Source organism: Phaenicophaeus curvirostris, chromosome 13 (genome assembly GCF_032191515.1).
Source record: "Phaenicophaeus curvirostris isolate KB17595 chromosome 13, BPBGC_Pcur_1.0, whole genome shotgun sequence".
NCBI classification, from domain to species: Eukaryota; Metazoa; Chordata; class Aves; order Cuculiformes; family Cuculidae; genus Phaenicophaeus; species Phaenicophaeus curvirostris.
Window position 1 is genome coordinate 19,315,823 of NC_091404.1, and position 20,411 is coordinate 19,336,233.

The 20,411-nt window shown below is 36.3% G+C and overlaps 1 protein-coding gene across 1 annotated transcript in view; it reads right to left on the reverse strand.

Annotated features, from left to right (window-relative positions):
• The window catches only part of LOC138726109 (connector enhancer of kinase suppressor of ras 2-like), a 162,393-nt gene that overhangs the window by 31,107 nt on the left and 110,875 nt on the right, over positions 1–20,411 (reverse strand). Inside the window, exons 10-14 of the mRNA XM_069867549.1 lie at positions 16,183–16,316; positions 15,378–15,583; positions 12,170–12,255; positions 11,076–11,330; positions 3,191–3,225 (exon numbers count right to left, since the gene is read on the reverse strand). Of these exons, the coding sequence (XP_069723650.1) occupies positions 3,191–3,225; positions 11,076–11,330; positions 12,170–12,255; positions 15,378–15,583; positions 16,183–16,316 (716 nt within the window). The remainder of the gene's footprint in view (positions 1–3,190; positions 3,226–11,075; positions 11,331–12,169; positions 12,256–15,377; positions 15,584–16,182; positions 16,317–20,411) is intronic.

Here is a 20,411-nt window from a genome sequence, read left to right on the forward strand (position 1 = left end):
AGATACGATTCTATTCTGCCTTCTCTTCCTCTTGCAGGCCTGTGTGGTTAGCTGAGCAGAGCAAGATCTTCCAACTCTGTAATGACGTCGTGGCTTCATTGCGTGCGCATGTCTAGAATTCACAGATGTCAAGGTTTCCTATTACTAGAAAATAAATTCTCCTAAAGTAAAATGAAGATCAAAGATGACAGAGAATACTGCAAAGCACAGAGTCAGGTGTTTGCACAGAGGCTGAGGCAGGGACTACATGCTAGATGCCCGTTATCACTTTCTTATCTGGGAAACAATAACAAACAGGGCCAACTGCTTCTTGTAAAAAGGAAAACAAACCGGCTGCTTTTTTCAGGAAGCATTTAGCTTGTCCCTAAAACCTCAGAACACTCACATATTTAGTGATCTCGCCTCTAACAGCAGAGTGTCATTTCCTAAATCATGACACCTGCTCTGAAGTGAAGAGTCACAACTTCCTTGTGGCTGCCCTATTTTTCTAGCCATGAAGTCGCTTAAAAGTGGAGCTCAGATTTTCTGCCTTGTCAGACGGGGCAGAGTTTAACAAGGGAACAGCAATCTCTTATAGTAAGAGGGGTGGGTGCTCTGCCTGGATGGTCAAAGTCCTGCCCCATGCCTAGTCTTGGGCCGAATATGCGATGTGGATGTGTCAAAAGAGTTTGGAAGAAACCAGAGTTGTAATGCAGAAATACACAGCTTTTATGCTGCTCAAGGCTAAAAAAAAAATCTGCTAGACTTGCTTTACACTCTACTCATCTGAAGAGTTTAAAAAGTGAGATATTCATAGCAACATCCTGTATTTTCGAGTTTCTCACATCTCTGCTAGTGTTCTCAGTATAGATTCCCTGCAGCCTGTGGTACATTCTACTACACACAAGAAGCATCTGCCTTCTGGCTTTTCAGTTTATTTTTTTTTCTAAAAAAGGAAGCAGTCATATCACAAAAACTGCATTGGCAACTGCACAGTTAATGAAGATAATGATCTTCCATCCAAATATGTGGATCTATCCACACAGTTTGTCTGCTGCTCCCCAAAACCTCCCTATATGCAATAAAAATTTTTTACCAGTGCCCATCTCTGCTGATACTAAGCTAAAATATTTTTACTTTATTTTAAAGTTTTTAAACTGTCTAAAAGAAGGTTATTAGGAGCAAGAAGATGCAATTCTGTGTCTTTCAAAATATTTTTCAAAGCATATTGAAAAGATATAAGATAGTCACGTTTTGGACCTGAAACTTACAATGTGTGGGAGCACGATTAGGAAAAGGGGACTTAATCTATTATGTAAAAGAATATAAAAGAATAGCCTTTTGCTATGAAGGTGTGCCAAAATTTCATCAAGTCGTATGTCCCTGGAAAATATCTCTAGGCAGATGTCCAGTAGAGACTTGTGACCAAGGATGTTCCATCTGGATGGTAACGTCCCTGCCAAACTGAGCATGTGCAATCCACTCAGAATTATTAAGCATGCTTTGCTCTACAAAGAGCAGAATTCCTTTGCAACTCTTCCTTGTGGGTGCAAGAAAATACGAATGTGGAGAAGGAAGACAGAAAAGGGGTGAGGAATATGAGCTTTTTGATGGAGGGGTCCACGATTTCTTTCTGTGGTGGAAAGTCAGGTAGGAAGGACCTGAGCAGGCATACTGGAACAATGGAGGGTGAGGAAAGGGAGGAACAAAGAATAAGGAGAAACAAATATGAGAGGAGAATGGGACAATAGCACCTGGCATGAAAGAGTTGGAAGGTTAAGTGAAAATGTCCCACACACATGATTTATACAAAAAGGTAAGTACTGAAAATTCCAACATAAGAGGCAAGGGCGACAGGTGAAATTAGTTGTTACTTAAAAGGAGACCAAGAACGACACTCTATCCCCCATGCAACCCCTACCTTATATAAGATGGGTGCTGTGTTGGCACTGAGCTGGAATGAAACACTAAGCAGGACTATACTTAATTCATGGATGATGAGGTAATGGAATACTACAACAGTGACAATGCAGAGACAAGACTGTCTTTTATAGGACGAAGTAGAATTTTACCCTACAAAGAGTCCCTCAAACTCTATCTCTACTGCACTTTCATTTGTGATAATGGTGGTACTCGACTTAGTTGAATGCCATTTTAATCATGCACAGCACCCTATAACTGGAGAAATGCCAGTAAATTCTTACGATTAGAACTGCCTCTGAAATGAACTACGACGCTTAATACACAGATACAGAGGAAAGATGTCAACAATCCTAAAAAATCAGGTATGAGGTGACTTGCGTTTGGTGATCGACAACTGATACTGCTGTACCTCACACTTCTGGCCGTAACATAATGGTATTTATACCACCAAAGAAAATCATTGTCAATTGTAAATCCTTTAGACTGGTGAAAACAATCTAAATGTATTTAATTATTTTATATTCGGTGCGTGGTTTAGATTCTTAAATGGGCTTAGGCCATATACAGGATGATAAACCGCAAAAAAGAATAATTATCTGTGTGAACAGATTCCAGCTAAGCTTAATTATGATGTTCTATGATAATCACAAGTATCTGTTATTTCAAACTTATTCTTTTAATATGACTTATTGTATGCAACCAGAATATGAACCTACTTCAGATAAACTGCAATGGAAAGAAAGACAACTTCCCAATTTTATTTATTGGAATTAGCTAATTTATTTCAAAACTAAGGGACAAACATAAGTCCCTATTTTTAGTATTTTTCAAGTGTGAGCCACAGCAAACAGTAATTTTGGTACAGACTGAATTAGCATGTAGACTTTAATTAAAAAAACCCCTTATGCCTGTTATTTAAAAAATCATGCTAGGCATGCATTATGCTTTTCATCCTTGGAGTAATTCTGAAATACCAAATTTCAAAAGTTAAAAAAAAAAAAAAATGGGAGAGAAAAAGATCTGTGACTTTGTATTAGCATATTTTTCCTCCCTGGTAATCTTTAGTAGTTACATCTGAAATATCTTTTCAACCTTTGTAACCTATGTTTGTATTTGATATAGTTATCAAATGACAGTTATGATATTTACTAAATTATGTTAATGATTTTCTCAGTAAGTCCTGAATATTTATTCCTCAAATATTGCAACTAAATTTCTAAAAGTAAACAAGTAAATATAATTCATTGATAGATTATATGTTTAAATACAGAATAATAGCAGTAATTACCTTTCAGTATCTCCACTGACTGTGTCCCCTGCTCTCTGTAGAAGAAAAACAAATAGTATTAAGCACAACTAAAGACTATACTTCCTTAGTGCACTCAGCAGTATCGATAGTGAAAGAAGTCACTGACGTAAACCACAGCAGTCTTTCTGTACCTCTAAGGAAAAGGAAATGGAAAATTTATTTCAATTTCTAACTACATGAAGATCATGATTAAAAGAACTTGCATCTACACTTATTAAATACTTTCAGCTGCTGTAAAATTGTGATCAAAGTTCTTTAAAATAAGAGGGGAGAAAAAAACTGTTAGAATGTCAATTTCTGCAAAAATATTAATATATGACAGGGAATTTAAGTGTAAAGGAAAAATATTACAGTATAGAATTTCAGAAGAATGATCTGTAGAGTATTTAAAGAACAATGATGAACCTTCCATCAAAACTTTCTTTTACACCATTCTTATACAGCTTTACATAACTTGACTTACTACTCCTCTGAGGTTTAGAAATGATCATATCTTTTAGAAGTAAGTAATTCAGGATTAAAAATAAAATAAAATCTTTGGACTGTTTTTTGTTACTTCAAACCAAGCCCTATGACAGAGAAGTTTTCCCACAGCTAAACCCCAGTTTTTCATCTTAAGATTACAAAAATGTGTGTTTCAAACATGACGTGTTATTTGTTTATAAATGCTGAAATCTGCACTTGAAAAATCTTTGACTGTATGCGTTCTGAATAACCAAACAGGAAGCATTATTTTTTTGAGAGATAACATTTGTCTTTTAATATCACTGCTTGAGGCACACTGACTGATCACACATGACTTCAGAGAACGGTTACAAAACCAAAACATGCGTTGTGTATGTACGACAGGAAGTCTGCTGCCTCTGTTCAACCACAGGGGCTGTAGCACAGGCAAGTTCTACAAGCTTTTATGTCTAGAGAAGCTTTAAAATGTTCAGGGAACACATGCATTTTGCTGCCTCCCTCCTTCTCATACCCCCCTGGTATATCCAGATACAGAATCTTTTATCAACTTTTACCACGTCATTTCTACTACAGATGGATGATTTGCCACTTGTAGTAGGCAAAATGTCCTTAAGTGATCAAGTTATCCTTGTAGTAAGTAATAAGTTTGCATGGGATTGATGATACCACAGTAATATTAAAATACTTCAGGAGTTCATCACTTGCTTGCATGGAGTGCATTAGGACTGCTTATCTAACCTCAGATCAGAAAGACATTTTCCCTGCAGCAGGACCAGGTAGATCTACTACTACCTATTCTGCCTCTCTCTTAAGCGTTCCCATCATCCAAAGCATTCCTCATCTCCAAACCAGAATCAGCTCGACACGGGAACATGGTGACTGTACAGCAGGGTTATTAACAAGATAAATCGGCCAAGATTTACTTCCAAACTAGCAAGCGTATGAAGGTACTAAGAGCCTATAGAAAGTCAAAAGCGGATCCCTAAATTAGGTACGCGACTTTTCATAGCGATCACCAGAATGATCTCAGTGCTGAGAATTAAGGAACAGTGAGCGCTCACACATTCTGTGAGATGTTTGTTTTGAATGAAACACATGGCCATGGTTCACCCAACTCTAGCCAGAGAATATGCCAGGGCAAAACTGCCTACAGAACAACATAAACGACTTAAATGTTTTCACTTGTGCAGGCTTTCCTCTCTCTTACTTCCCACATTAAGTCGGATGCTACACATTTTGAGTAACTTTTCATCTTCTCTTGTTGATATATTAAATATTAGCTTTCTGCTTGTTCTAGTAATCAATACAGCTGAAGTATTTTAGCAAATGTGAGTATCAAAGATGGTTATCATTCACATGAGATAACTTAGCTGATGAAAAGTACTGAAATGGTGCTCTTAAAAGCAAGGAGTTTTCCTACAGACAGTGTTGAATCCAAGCAAAGGTAGGAGCGCCCCATTGAGTAACTGAGGACACAAAACTATAACAGGCTTTCCTGAGTGCTATAAACAACTTAAGCTTCCTTAGAGTACATTGAAAACATAGTCAAAAGAACCTACAAAAATGGAAATATCTCATCTAGAAATATTCATATTTTCTTGAAGCAGAGAGATAACAGCACATGTCTGCAGCAAAATATCCGTTTAAAGAGCCTCAATAAAATCTTGCAGAATAAATGTCAGTGTTCTGCTGCTGCCAACGCGCTATTAAATATGAAGCAATCTGATCATCCCTGAAAATGCTGTGGACTGCCTAATAAAATACAGTGTGACCAACCAAATAAAAGAACTGTGATACAGCAGCACTACCCATGCTGCTCTTCTAAATATTCATACTAGAAGGCTCAAGGATTTCTTCCCATATCCCTGAGCCTTTTAGTGTTATTGATTTTAGCAACCAAAAGCTGGACAAATAATTTAGTCGGTTTAAGTGTTTCCCATTCTATTTCTTCACCACCGCTATAGAACTAGCCCAGGTACTTATCTCCTTCCAAAAAATGCACAAAGGTCACATCTATTCTAGGTGATTACCTTGGATCCTGTTTCAGAGATTCCTTTTGATCAGATCAGTAGTACAAATGTAAATGATTGTTCGAATACTGTCAACCTGCATCTATTATAGTGAAAAAGATATACCAGAGCAAAATGTTTTTCTAGAAGTCTTTCAGCAACACTAATTTTTTGCTTGAGTGAGCACTAATTTTCAAAGACATTGAATAATCTAATTTAATTAACTAAAGAATAGTATGTAGCAGGGTCTATAATATTGTGAAAAAGGAAAAAAAATTCTATACATGTTCATATAGCTATAATTAATTTCCTTGTGCAATAGTAATTACACGCACAGATACAACACTGACAATAACTTACATGTGGTCCACTCCTATCTGCAATTTCAGCAACCTTATTTATGGTTTATTGGACAGTTGCTTCTTAACAGTGTTGTTTTCCAAATACCAGGAACATTAACTGCCTTATCCTGGTTCCCAAACTAAAACTTCACTTCATCTTCCTAAAAGGCCACTTTCATTACTAGTAGACATGTGGGAGGCTCAGGAGGCACAGGCTTGTCATGCTGTCACAGATGATAAAGCACAGATTCTGTGAAATTCAGGTCACTGGCACCTATCGGCCTTCTTTAAAGTCAGCTTCACATTTACGGAGCTCTAGGGACTTTAGCGGATCTGCGTCTGACTTACACAAGTAGAAATGAGAGGAGAATAAGGCCTGTATAGTCTAACAAGCAGATGTGATGATCCTCTCCCAAAGCAGATCCTGTAGAAAATCCTATTTTCCCAGAACTTCTATAAATAGCTAATAATAAAAAAATTGTTTCCTTGAATCAGGTTTTCATACTGAAAGTAAATATTTTGTCCTAAGAAGTAAAGAAATCACATAAGTCACAGAAAACAGGAGAACCTTGAACTGTAGAGTGTGAAAACAATTAAAACTCATTGTTTTGTTATTTTTTACTGGAGGAAGAGACTAGAATATCTAGCAATGAGACTAGAATACTTTGATAAGGAGAGTTACTAATCTCAACAGCTGAATGCAATATTTTCATTCCATCTAGATATGCCTTTTATTCAGGTGCAAACAAGATTTTTACCTTTATCATAAATACTGTTCTGTTCTTCTACACCCAGACACTGAATTCCCTACAAACGTTACTTCTCCTGCTCTCCTAACTTATATGGAACTCATAGGCAAAACTTTTCAGCATATGACAAAACTTACTTTATGAAATAAAGTTTCTTTTCCTTTGTTTTCCCTTGTACTGTAAAATGCCTTTTCCCTTTTGAACTGTTTATAGATTAATGAAGAGTGTAGTTTAGAGAATCATATCTGCACAGAACTGAGAAGAAATATGTCATCGGCCACTGCTGCTGAAGGATCCCTCTAGTGCTAGTTAGATACTTGTGAGCTCAAGCCTTCAAGTATACAGTTACAGAACAGCACAAATGCAAGATAATCTCTTACAATCAATACAACTGGACAGAATCGCTTTAGGGCTAGAAAGATGTATATTAGCTTCTCTGAGCAGCTGGATTCCACAGAATCATCCTCATGGTGATTTCTCAACATACCTGCAAGGCATGTTTACAACATTAGAGATACTTAAATAAAATGCAAAGAGAGAATTTATTCAGCAGTTCAGAAAGGAAACAATACTCTGAAGAATGTCGTTCTCATCCTTGACAGTTCGCAGAGTTTTGTTTCTTCCTGCAAAACCAGGAAGGAAGAAATAAAATATAAGCAGTTTTCCAACAAAACTGGCAATAAAAGACTGCTCCTTCAGTCATATGGAGCTGAATGTATATGATTGTCCTGGACTATCTTAATTATTGTACTTATCATAGCAGCACTCAGACTGCCTATCAGCCAAAAAAAGCGTCTGGAACATCTGGTACATCCCAGCATGCCCGCCTTACAGAAAAAAACCCCAGATCTACATTGTTTTTGCACACATTTTAGTTCTCAGCATGTCCCATTAAACTTTATGTCATTTTTCAAGCTGCCTTCTGCAGCTCCAAGAATAGTTAAATAGCATTTACATCATTTTATGCTAAAAGGCACGCATCACCAGCTTCCTGTCATCAGCAGGAAGAACATAAAGAGCAAACGCTGTGAAACAATGACTAACCCTAAACCGCTACAATGCCTCAAATTATCTTTAAAATAAAAAGTGACTACTGCCATAACATTCTCAATGATTACCCTAAAGCTGCCATTATTTCTCTTTTACCGTGTAGGGAATATTGAAATGAAAGAATCTGTCTTGAAATTCTAAAAAGAAATAAGTCTCTTCTACACACTGAATTCTAATTCACAAATATAAGATTCAATAGTTTGTAAACCAGTTTCTTAATATATGATACTACAAAACACGGTATCCAATTAGCATGAAGATAATAGCCCCAGAACATTTATCACCAAGAAAAACCAGATGAGAGATCATTATCTTATTTGAGAATTTAATGTAGTAACCAGCAAATTAAATTTCAAAGCCTCAGAAGCTAGTGTAAGTCTGAGGCAGTAAAACCACAACGCTGAACACCACGTGGCTTTTCAGACCGAGTCTGGAATAGGAACTCCAATATTCCTTTTACACAGAAGCTGGTTCCCATAGTACAAAAGGTACCTGAACAGCAGAAAACATAGTTTGCTAGAATTCTTTAAAATCCTCCACATCAGCTTAAATGTGGAAAGTGTTTTCCATCCACTTTTTGTGTTTTAAGGGGAAAAATGCAGAAGGAACATCTTCTCACGTGCATCAGATCTACTGTGCAGGATTCCTACGTGATAATTTAATTTTCTTCAGAATGAGCTCTGGTAATACAAAACAAAGAAATATTCGTATTTTAACTCTGTTCTTGTACACCCAGAGCCTATTCCCAAAGTGTGTTTCAGCAATGCTACAATGGACGTACTTCTGCGATATTTACATTCGCCTCACTGTTTAGGCTTAATCTGGTAAACAATGTCACTTTAGAAGTGAAGCATTAGTAAACACAGGAAGCCATGTTCTAAGAAATACTCTATTGATTAATAATTAATTAGAACAGCCTTGTTAATTTGAATTGACTTTTCTGCAAATTCTGTGACGTGCATCACAGAATTGCATATCAATGAAATTAAAGTGATGAATATATCCTGAAAGGGGCAGTGTTTCTTGACAGTGATATTGTACTGCAACATAGCTTTATGCATCATTTTATAACCTGGGCAGACTGCCAATATGGCATTACCTAAACATCCTCTCCATCCTCATAGCAACTTATGAAATCAGTCTAATTGTTTAATTTTAGGTTCCAAATCAACATTCCTTCCAAAGCTTTAATCTAGTGGTGAATCTCTGCAATTACCAATTTCGTAAACCTTATTTCTGTGTCTGGTAATTCAAACTACTGCTAAGTAAGTGCCTTTTTTTTTTATTTATTTAAGTGCTTTGAAAATAAAGCACTGGCTAAGTGACAGAATGTATCTCAATTTCTCCTTCCATTGTGCCATGGGAACACTGGCAGCTTACAAGACTTGTTTTGCTTACAAGACACTGTCACCTTCCTTTTACTAAAGAGAATTAAGATTCTGCTTCAGTGAAAGGGTCATTAGGCAATGGAACGGTCTGCCCAGGGAGGTGGTTGACTTGCCTTCCCTGGAGGTGTTTAAGGTGGGGGTGGATGAGGTACTGAGGGACATGGTTTAGAGATTGGTGGGAATGGTTGGACTTGATGATCCGGTGGGTCTCTTCCAACCTGGTGATTCTATGATTATCACGTCTATTTTTCAAAGCATTTATCAGGGTTGAAATATTGACCTGTATCCCAAAGTTGTTCTGGGTGTGTGTTAAGTGTAGAGGAATTAATGGAGATTTGATTATAATATTTCTACAGTTTCCATAAAAAAATCAAACTCCCAATCAAACGAGTTTTGTCGTTTGAGTGAAAAAACAACACGCAGGCTAGAAGCGCAAGGAAGTGGTAACCTGACCTAAGACAAGTTTTTAATGTGAAAGTAGCAAAAATTGTTTTATGACAATCTAGTTAGGTAAAGTTTAGGAGTATCTTCTTTTGATTAACCTTAGTCTTCTTTTGTTTTACTCTTGATAGAATAAAATATCGTTCTCCAAATAAATATATTAAAATGCTTATGAAAATACTTATTATGTCTTTGGATGTTAAGGAAATGAGATGATTACTTAAAACCCAAATTTCCATCTTGGAACACAACTATCTAATTTTTCCTCTTCCTTTTTGATGTCAAATGCCATTAAATGTTCTTTGATATTTAATATTTTCATTCTGGGTAACTATTTTCCAGGATGTATATGCCAAATTTTTTTGCTTTACTTTTCAGAATTCTTTCAATACTCAAAGTGGAAAGACATCGTTAATACAAATGATTCTGTACTGGCAAGAACCCACAAAACCTGTGTCAGCAACTCTTGTACATTTGTCGACTCAGTTCCTCTTGTATATTCATGAGGCAGTTCACTAAGTGCCTAAGATATTCTGATTCTTATGACTCTCTCCTGAAGGACTGCAAAAGTCTGTCTCTCACGCTGCTCCGAAAATTTATGGTGATAAAAGAATTTATACTACACTGTCAGTCCATGAATAAATGTTTTCCATGTGTCCTCCTCTACAATTACTGCACATTATAATAGTGGAGTTTATGCAACAGGTATTGCACAGACTTTTTGGGTAGACCAACTGCGACACGTAATGTTACCTCCTCCCATGACACCAACTTTTCCCTGTTTTCTGCATCTCCATCAGAGCCTTTACAGTTGACATATTATGTCATTAGGTTCTTTTTTCACATTTATTGTGTTATCATACAATATCTTATTACTAATTAGTCATGTCTGTTTCAAAAAGTTGTGCTTCTTTTAAAGTACACTAAACAACCACATGACTTGATTTATAAACCACTCGACTTTCTCTGAAGCTGAGGAAAAATATCTTCCATCTTTTACAAAAATACTAACTTCATAGGGCATAGGAAAGAGAAACCTAAGTTTTCTGAACACGGGAGGAAAGTATCTTATCTTCATACTATCAAAAGCTGACAGCTTGTAGCAACAGGGATGAATTGCTGGCTATATTTCAAATGTATCCCCTTAGGTAAACCTTACTCAGCTCTTAGGCTTGATGTAAACACAGTCATCTCTCAAGATTTTTCTCTGATAGAAATACCAAGCAGAAGCCTCAAATGCAAAGAAGTCTGCAAGAGACTTGCTAAAAGTCCTGCTTTTCCACTTATGTCTTTCTAGGAGGAAATTCACCATGATTAGAAAATAAATACATCTTGAAAAGCTGCCATACCAAATGTGTAAGGAAAACATTTTAGTGTTTTTCCATGTACTTTGTGTAATAAGTTTTTTGTTGCGTACTTACGTGATAAAGTGGAACTGTATTGTTTTCTGCTAGCGAGAAATTCAAGACATCTTGCTGTCCGGGTTCAAGCCTAACATTAATAGTAGATGTCAATACAGATGGATTAATAGGGTAGTTTGGACTGCTTGAGTTTTTACCCTTTTTTCTTGACCTACGACCTGTGTCCCTTTTGTTGTCTTTTTGTGTCAAAGGCTCCTCTTGGATAACCAGTATCTTGTCATCACTCAGATACCGCAGGAGTGAATTCTCAGAGTCAGTTGTTAGAGGGGGAAAAAAAGAAAAAAGAAATATTAGTAAACTAGAGGAAACAAACAGAGAACCATTTTGGCTGCATCTCTATTCTCAGCTTGGTTAATTGCCCATTTGGTCTGAGGCTCTTTCCTCTGCAAACCAACTACTTGTACCAAGGTTCCAATCAAGAGCAAACTAAGCAGCTGGCACAAAATCTAGGTACAGAAGAGCTGGTGGTGCACACCCAGGTCCCTGTGTGACAGGTAGCGTGAAGTTAATCCGCATTGTGTGGCTTGTGTAACAAAGAAAATATTGATACAGCCAAATGGTTTCAGTGAAATGTCAAAGAGCCTCACTTGGTGCTGTTAAACAGGAAAGAATGACATGAATGCCAAGTGAGTTGCGAGGGCTTGAACTGGGTTTGGAATCAATAGAAATTTAGATGATTAGGAGTGCTGGTCAGAACAGTGACAGTATGATTGCAGATTCTGGTTTCAAACATTCATTCATACTATCAAGACGTCTTACAGATGTATCTTAAATCTATAACATCACTTATTGTTTTCTTGAATCAAGCAGATAAGGAACCGTTTGCCATAGTATATCTGAATCTTATAAGTATTTTTCCCTTGATGTTTATCTTTCTTTATAATAGAATTAGGTAGAGTAAATCCCTCCTACTAAAACAAACTTTTTGTTTTTCAGAAACAGAAACACAATAACTTGGACACTAAACATGTCTTTTAACATTCTCTGTGACACACAAGAAACACAGACTTGGTTCCTGGGATGGTATCTTCATGCTTCTTAAGTAACAAAGGGAAAAATCCTGGAAATCAGCAGGAAAAAAAAAAATACTCACCTCTGCTTCCCCTCTTGTACATGTTTTGTTCTTTTGACTCCCCTATCCAACTGTACTCTGTAGGCATAGAAACAGGCCTCAGGTCTCCTGGAAACAATTCAAGATAAACCAATATTGTTTTAAAGACTAAAATTAGAAGCCTGTAGAGTAAGTAATGCCCATAAACTATAGGCATGACGTGACCCTTCAGAACAATCCTTTTTATCAGCACCTATACATTATAAAAACTGTAGTGTTCAGGATGAATTAAACATCACGTATGGCAGACTGTCCTCTTCATTACACCACTCTGAAGGAAAGTACCAGTGAAATCATTGGTAAAGGTAAAGCAGGTTACAAATCTATTTTTAAACAACCCCTCTGTAAAACTTGCTTGCTCATTAAATAGACGCTTTAGAGTGTGGAGAGAAATAGTTTTCAAACAGACTAATATGCTTTAGTAAAACTAGAAAGACTCTCAATACAGATAAAACATTACATATCTATCAGTTAAACAGTAAAACCTATCTGACCTGGAAAAATCACACGATGAGTAACGAGAGGATCTCATAGTTTCATGGAACATTAATTTCAGATGCCTCAAAAAGAAAACACAAAGCGCAGTTTGGTAGCAACCAGAGCGAAATAAAGAAGATTCAGACATTAGGGTTGTAATTAATATGATTTTAGGGCACTACAGCTGCAAGATATTAATGTGCATTAGTCATTCCCTACTACGGTATCAGTAGAGCACTGATAGCAGGCCATTAAAGGAGGAATGCTACACAACTGACTATAAAGCATTAGCAGTTTGGCCGTGTCAGTGTGCATAATGAACACTGAACACAGTGGCACACCCTCTGGATTATGGGTCTGTGAGTTCTGTCTGACCCACAAAGCCAAAGAATCCTTTTTCCCTATGCCAGCTGACTACATTCGCTGTGTTTCTTTAGCTCTCGAGCAATTTTTTAAAAAGTACTTTGCTACTCTTCTCTTTCTAGAATAATTACAGAATTTAAATGTGAACAAAAATTTCATTTATCAATTTCCTCAGGTCGATTAGAGTATTTTCTGTGCATTACTGTGCATTCTTCTAAAATACAGCTTTTTAGCTACTAAAACGTTAGGAGGTAGGAACAAACAAGTACACAAGACAAGTACTAACTCCTGCATAACATGATTTTCTGAAAACTGAAGGAGTAAGAGCTACAGTATTGAGATTTTCCCATATCATACTTATGCTCACACCATAAAAGTTAATGTGCAACTAATTGTATGGAAAATATATGTAGTTTCCCTGTCTGCCTAACAGGCTTTTGCAATATTTCATATATTATGAACACTGAGGGTCTTGTCTGCCCGAGTATCCTTCTACCTACCAGCTGCAACAGAAACTGGTTTCTACTAATCATTTTAATTTTATTAAGTCCATGGCAGGAATTTCTGAACTGTGGCTTGTGAGACTCTTCACAATGATGATAATGCCTGCTCAATCATAAAAGACTTGAGAAGTTATTTGACAGATTAATTTAATCTGTCATTAAAAAAAAATTCTGGTTTAATAATACTTTTTGAAACAAAGGCATATTCTTGAGGCTTTAAAATCAAATTCCTTCTAGATTTTCAAAGTTACCGAAAATCAGAACTGTCTAGCATAAACACAAGGAAAGTCTTACATATTTCTGGGATCAGGCACAGAGCCCAACATTTTAAGTCATCATGCAGCATGAATTTATGAAAGCAAGCCAAATATATCCATCTGGCTCCAATTTTAATCACAGTTAAGATTTATCATTCATTTAAATTTTATTATAAAATGATGCCACTTATCAGGGAGATAAAGACTGAATATTACTTGTCTTAAGATGGAATCCTACTCGCCAGTGTTACAGCACTTTCAAGCATCAAGTGTATGGCTGTACAAGTTACTAAAGATATCCTGCTTATAACAAAGACCTATTAATCGCCCTGTTCTGAAAAGGCAGCGTATATACCTACACAATTGATATTTTGCAGTTTTTTACCCCAAATCCAGCTGTAGTTAGCAAAATACACTGGCAAAACAAAGTTCCGTTTACTTGATAAATATAAGGTAAGATTGCTTTGGAGCTATTAGGGTGACAAAACCAGAACAACACTCGATGGATGCTCTTTGCTGGGAAAGTCTAGCTGCAGGGAATTATCACTGACTCGCTACAGTGAACCTTACTGCAGTTTGATGTAGTTTGTAGTATCTCTTAACCTAGAGAAGAGAAGGCTCCAGGAAGACCTCAGAGCCACCTTTCAGCACTTAAATGGGACTATGGGAAAGCTGAGAAGGGGCTCTGTGTCAGTAACTGCAGGGATAGGACGAGGGGAAAAATTTTAGGCTGCAAAAGCGGAGATTTAGATGAGATATTAGGAAGAAATTTTTTACTGTGAGGGTGGGGAGGCCTTAGCACAGGTTGCCCAGAGAAGTTGTGGGTGCCCCATCCCTGCAGGTGTTCAATCCAGGGATTCCAAAATTCACCAAACACCAAGCAAATCGGTTTTAACAGATAAGCGAAAAAAAAAAATTAAAAAATCACTAATTCATTTTCAGCATTACCTTTAATATAGAAATGTATAGTTCTACACAAGCACAAATATATTTGCAATACCTGTATGCTTATATGGATTAACAAACACATGAAAGGTCTATATAAACTCAGAGTTAATATTTTTCCAATAGCATCTTGAATATTTAAGCAGTCCTCATTCCAAGATATTGAAATATGTTTATAGTACTAGCAAATACATTGTAAGATACCACTCATGTAATTATATCCATTTAATACAGCACTGAATTCTGAAGGGCCTTGCATCTTATAGATGCTTTTATTCCACAAACAAGTTTTTTCAGGCCCTCCACTGAAGTTTAACGGTCCAGAACATTGCAACTAGAATAATCTCCAAGAGCTTGTAAATGAAACGGAGTAAACCAAGATGCTAGCCATCCAGATAATATGAAGTATCATTCAAAATTCTAAGTAGACACTGCAGAATAAATGTGAAAATAACTTACACACCCCTGATCATGAATATTAGCTTGTAATTGTACTAATTATTCCTTCACATAAACTGTTGTCTAGCATTCAGAGCTGACAGGGTGTGGTCTAAGAAAGAAGGACAGATATTTGGGAGTTTTGCAGTGTTCATAGCACAATTTGTAAACTCAGTCAGTTTAAAAATGTTAAAGAAATCAAGCCTACCATGAGTGGGTGTTTTTTCTCTTCTTCGCACTCCTGTAGCTCTGCCTCTGTCATACTCGGAGCCCACAGGGTGGCCTTCACCTTCAATTAAGGTGTAGTATTTCCCACTTTCATGCTCCAGAAAATAGCTTGGAGACTCAGAGCCTTTCATTCCAGACTTTCCATATTTACTGATGTCATCACAAGACATTATTCCAATTTCATCCCTAAAACCAGTATAACCAGAAGGTTATGGAGAAATTAACCATTTTATGATAAAGCTAACGTGTACAACTGTCTCTCCTAAACACCAGAAAAAAATTCCTATAACTGAAATGCTGTATAAAAGAACTTCTATGAAAGTGATTCAATTGCAAAAAAAAAAAAAGAATGACATCATCATTAGGTTCCACTTTAACTGCGAGATAGACATAGTTCTTAAGGAGTTTTCCAGTATCTGAAATGGAACATGAGGAATTGGTATAAGACAAGTAGGTAGGGGTTTCCTTTGCAGAAATGTCTAAATGTCTGCTTTAGAACAAGACACAAGTGGTCACGTAAAAGTAAAAAACCCTAATGATTAAATATGACTTTAAAAGCTTTCTTTGTTTATGACTAAAGACAGGTTTTGCTCAACTTGTATCTAGCTGAGTAAAAGTAAAAAGTGTGGCAAAATAATTATATGCTTTTTATATATTTCTCACTCTTAATTTTCCTAAATATTTTGTTCAATCGTGGGGTTTTTTTTTCTCTTTTTATTACTCTGGTGAAATTAAAGTATAAAATTTTATTTTTCAAAACCTCATATCCATTAGGAAGTAAATACCTGGGGCCATAAAGTCCTGACATTGGAGACAGGATGAAAACATCCTGAAGTGCAGAGTTCTCCATTTTTGAGGATATGCCCATTGTACTTGTTGGTGTCGTAGAACTGCTTGTTGGACTGGTTGGAATTACAGGCTGTAAAACCAAAAAAAGCATACAAAGAATAAATTAATGATTTCTGTGCTACAAGTAACAGCAAAGTTAATGTACATAATTTTAGGAATCTTGACCTCTCTTTTTTGGCTTCCCCATCTTTTTGAATTACTGAGTTTCTTTCAAAAAGATGTCTACTGAAATGGTTTGACCAAAGAGTTCAAGACTTGTTATGAAAGAAACTGATAAAAGACCAGTGAAATTAACTTAAAAGCCATCTCATGGGAAAAATCTGAGACTCAGAATCAAAATATGATTTTTAACCAATGCAGAAAATCAATTATAAGGGGAGGAAGGACATACACTATTAAATGCCATTAGTACAAGAATTAATTACAGCACTCTAGAATACTTGCACTGAATGAAATTATTCATAACCGTAACGCAGGTTTCAGTAGAAGATTTATTGTTAACAATTTCAGAATACCTGGATGTTTTAAGAAACCAGAATTCACAGTAATCTATTTTTTCTTGTTTTTTTTTACCTGAATCCATATTTGTGGTGATTGCATGATGGTGATACAAATATATGTTCTGTGGTGACAAGCAATAAAATATAAATTAACCCAAGCAATAAATGTCAGCATCATAAATATTAAAAGCATTGATATCATCCAGGGGCCTCTGGGGATTTTTGCTTTTTTGAAAAAAAATTAAATGAAGTTAAACACACTTTTTTTACTCAAATGCCATAGGGAAGCCTAAGTCAATGGCTATAAGGACTACAATCAAATATTCTGTGCAGGAGTTCCTAGACAAGAATAACTGCCAAAGACAGGAATAACTCACTGCTTACTTTCTCACATCTTCAGAAATTAGGACCTACTACCATATACACAGTATCAACCACTGCATTTAGAATACTACCATTATTTCTGAAGTTTTGGGGTGGCAGCATTAGTAAAGAGACTAAATATATGTTGTTCCAGTAACCCCCCAACTTTCCTGCACTGGATACAGTTGCATAAATTATCACCGTCACAGAAACTCCATTTCACAATCAAAGAAGAAATTACCTAGATCTAGTCTCTTGTGAATAATTTCTTTTCAATGCCTGTATATTCAGTAGTCATCAAGGTTACAGATTAGTCTATGAAGTTGACAATAGAAAAAAGGGCGAGGAGAGATAACGCAACTGTTCAATTTGCTCCCAAAGAGGGTGATAGCCTTGCCGTTTCTCATAGATCTTTGAGAATGTAACCTTGCAGCAATGTAATCTTTTCTGCTTCAATTTAATTAAATTCTTGCCCTACCAAACCCAGAAAGGGAGAACTTTCTTTTTCACTCTTCGTTAACTTTTTATTTTTACATTCTGAATATTATCTCTTTCTCCTTGTTTTGACTAGGAAATGAGAAAAAATCCTCTAATTCTTCCCTTACTGGGCTTGTTTTCTAAAACACTAATGAATTGTAATGTGCTCTGCATTTTCTCCAACTGATTAGACAAAGTATGGACAGTGTATACTAGGTGTACTCAGTACCCAGCTGAGATTGTTCTAGTACTGAATAAGACACAATCACTACTTAACTTATCTTGTGTTTTATACTTCTATTTACATCTCTCAGTCAAGTATTTTTAGTTCCTTCCACCAAGTATTTAATGTAATATTTCAGTTATACCAAATCCAGAAAGGTAATTTTAATAAATAGTAAATATCCTTAATATGACTAACAATTTAACAGGCATAGCCAATTATTTAAGTCCTATATCTTGATTCCAATAAAATTACTTCAAGTGATTATGCTGTGTGTGTAAATGGCTGTTTGATGAAGCTAATTATCAGTAAAATGATTAAACAATGCTGAAATACTAGAATAAAAATGAAAGAGAAATGGCAAATTCAACACTCATCAGAAATAAACAAATGTTTGCCAAACAGAAAAATTCAAGCTGTTTCCGAAACACATTCATTTCGGAAACACATTGCTGTGACTCCAAGTGTGTTTTGCAAATACAGGGGATAGTTAGATTTTGTATCTATTTAAAATGAGCTCTTCCAAACAAACATGTGACTTGAGGGCATCCTGCAAAACCCAGCAGGACAAGATGCAGGAAACCTGTAAAGCCTGGTGGAGGAGCAACAAAAGGCTTGAACATGGACTTCCTTTACATTTTGATGGGGAATGAAGAGTAAGGACGGGGTACCAGGTCTCTGCTTTCTCCCCTGAAGGAATAAGCTCAATCCTCAGAATTCCCCTCATGGGTGAATTCAGAGAAAACACACAGGCATCACTGCTCTACATGGGCTGCCTGCGGTAAGGGAAAATGGGGCTTTTTAACTGTGTATTTCCCTAGAATTTCCTACAGCGTGTTTTTGTGTCAGAATAGATTAATTCATGCCAGTGATTCAGATGACTAATTGAACAAGCTGCTTTTCAGAAAAATTAAGTGTTCCACAATACGCATACAACTCACAATAAGAAACAGAATTCAATATTGCTGAGTATTTCTCGCATGCTGCTAAGTGGGTCTGGCTGTGCTGTGAACCAGCAGGTGCGTTAACAGGGTTTCCAAGACTTGTGGATTTTTACTTTTTTGAAACTTGAAATATATACCACTTTTTGATGTGCAAACAATAATTTTTGTCCTCAGAGCAAGAGACTACAATGAAATAGGTATTCATATGACAGAAGTCAATAAAAGCACGGGTGGCATTGAGATGAAAAGGAAATGATTGTTCACCATCTCTGATACAACACATGTAAGGGAACAGAATACAACTTTCTCTCTTGCTGCATTTTCTTTGTCTGAGGTGTTACAAGTTATAGAATTGTCACTCTTGACGTAAGCTACTCATCCCGCCTGACAGATTCTATGACTCAGGCTAAAAAATAAAGTTTAGTGGTCTGGATCAAGTAATTGTAACAGGAAGGATTATTCCAATTACAAAATTTCTGCAAATAAAAAGAAAAAAATACAATAAATGTATTTTATTTGAATGAAGTTTCCAGTGTGCTTGCTTTTATAAGAAAACAGAGTGCTATTTGCCATTGTAAACAACCATTTTTAATTGAGTGAGAAGACAATCAGAATTTAAAAATGAAAATACATCTTCTAGTATCACATAATGCCAACTCGAGACAAAAGAAGGAAATGGTATCACTTCAGTTTTGCTTTCAGTTTTGATCTACTTTAACTGAGACAGTTTCCTACAGATTGTTGCTTAACTGCTCACTCCCTATCCTGCATCCATGCAGCCAGTTACTTTTGTGTAAGGATAAAATCTTTTGCCAATGCTGAATGTATTCTACTTCTTTCTGAAAGTCCATCAGTAGCTTCTGACAGACTCCGTTCTGTGAGAGCCAATTTAATCCATTAGTGGCAGCAAACTCCAGAAAAACAAATAAATAACACTAGAAGCTTTCCTACCAATTCAGTGAATTAAACTGGTCTAGAGAGCCTGAAAAATGCCAAAGTCAAACAAAGGCGAGGACATTCTGCCACCAAGAACTGGAAGAGGGAAGTGAGATCATTGCTTTCCAGCAGCATCAAGCTGTTATGTCAGCTGTCCAGGAAACAAGCTTTAATGTCATAGTGAAATTTAATCATGCTAGTTCCAAGTCATTAATGACAATAATAAATAACACTAGACCCAGGTGAGAACTGTAGGAAACAGGCAAAACAAAAAAATGCATACTGAGATGTGTCCAGGTCCTCATACTTGAGCTTGCCTCTGCGACATGAAAACTAAAGAAGAACTAAACATGCTAAAGAAGACCTAAAGTTGATTTTCAACATCTTATTACAAAATCTGCTGTTAAGAAGTAACACTGGCAATGCCCTGTTTATTTTCCAAAGTAATTTATGTTTTTATTTAAATATCTCACCACACTATTCTCTGAAGAAATGTATCCTAGTGAGGATGATACTTAAGCACCTTTTGGTGAGAGAGGTGGAACACTAGCAGGCTTTTTCTGAAATTTAAAAGGTCTGCCAAGCTTGACTACAAATAAGTAGTTTTGACAGACTGTGCAATAATGGAAACAGAGAGGCAATGTTGCCTCTGCCAGTCGACACAAGCTACTGAATCTTAGGCTGCCTTGGTCTTCAGTATCACTGTTTGTAAATGTTCTCTC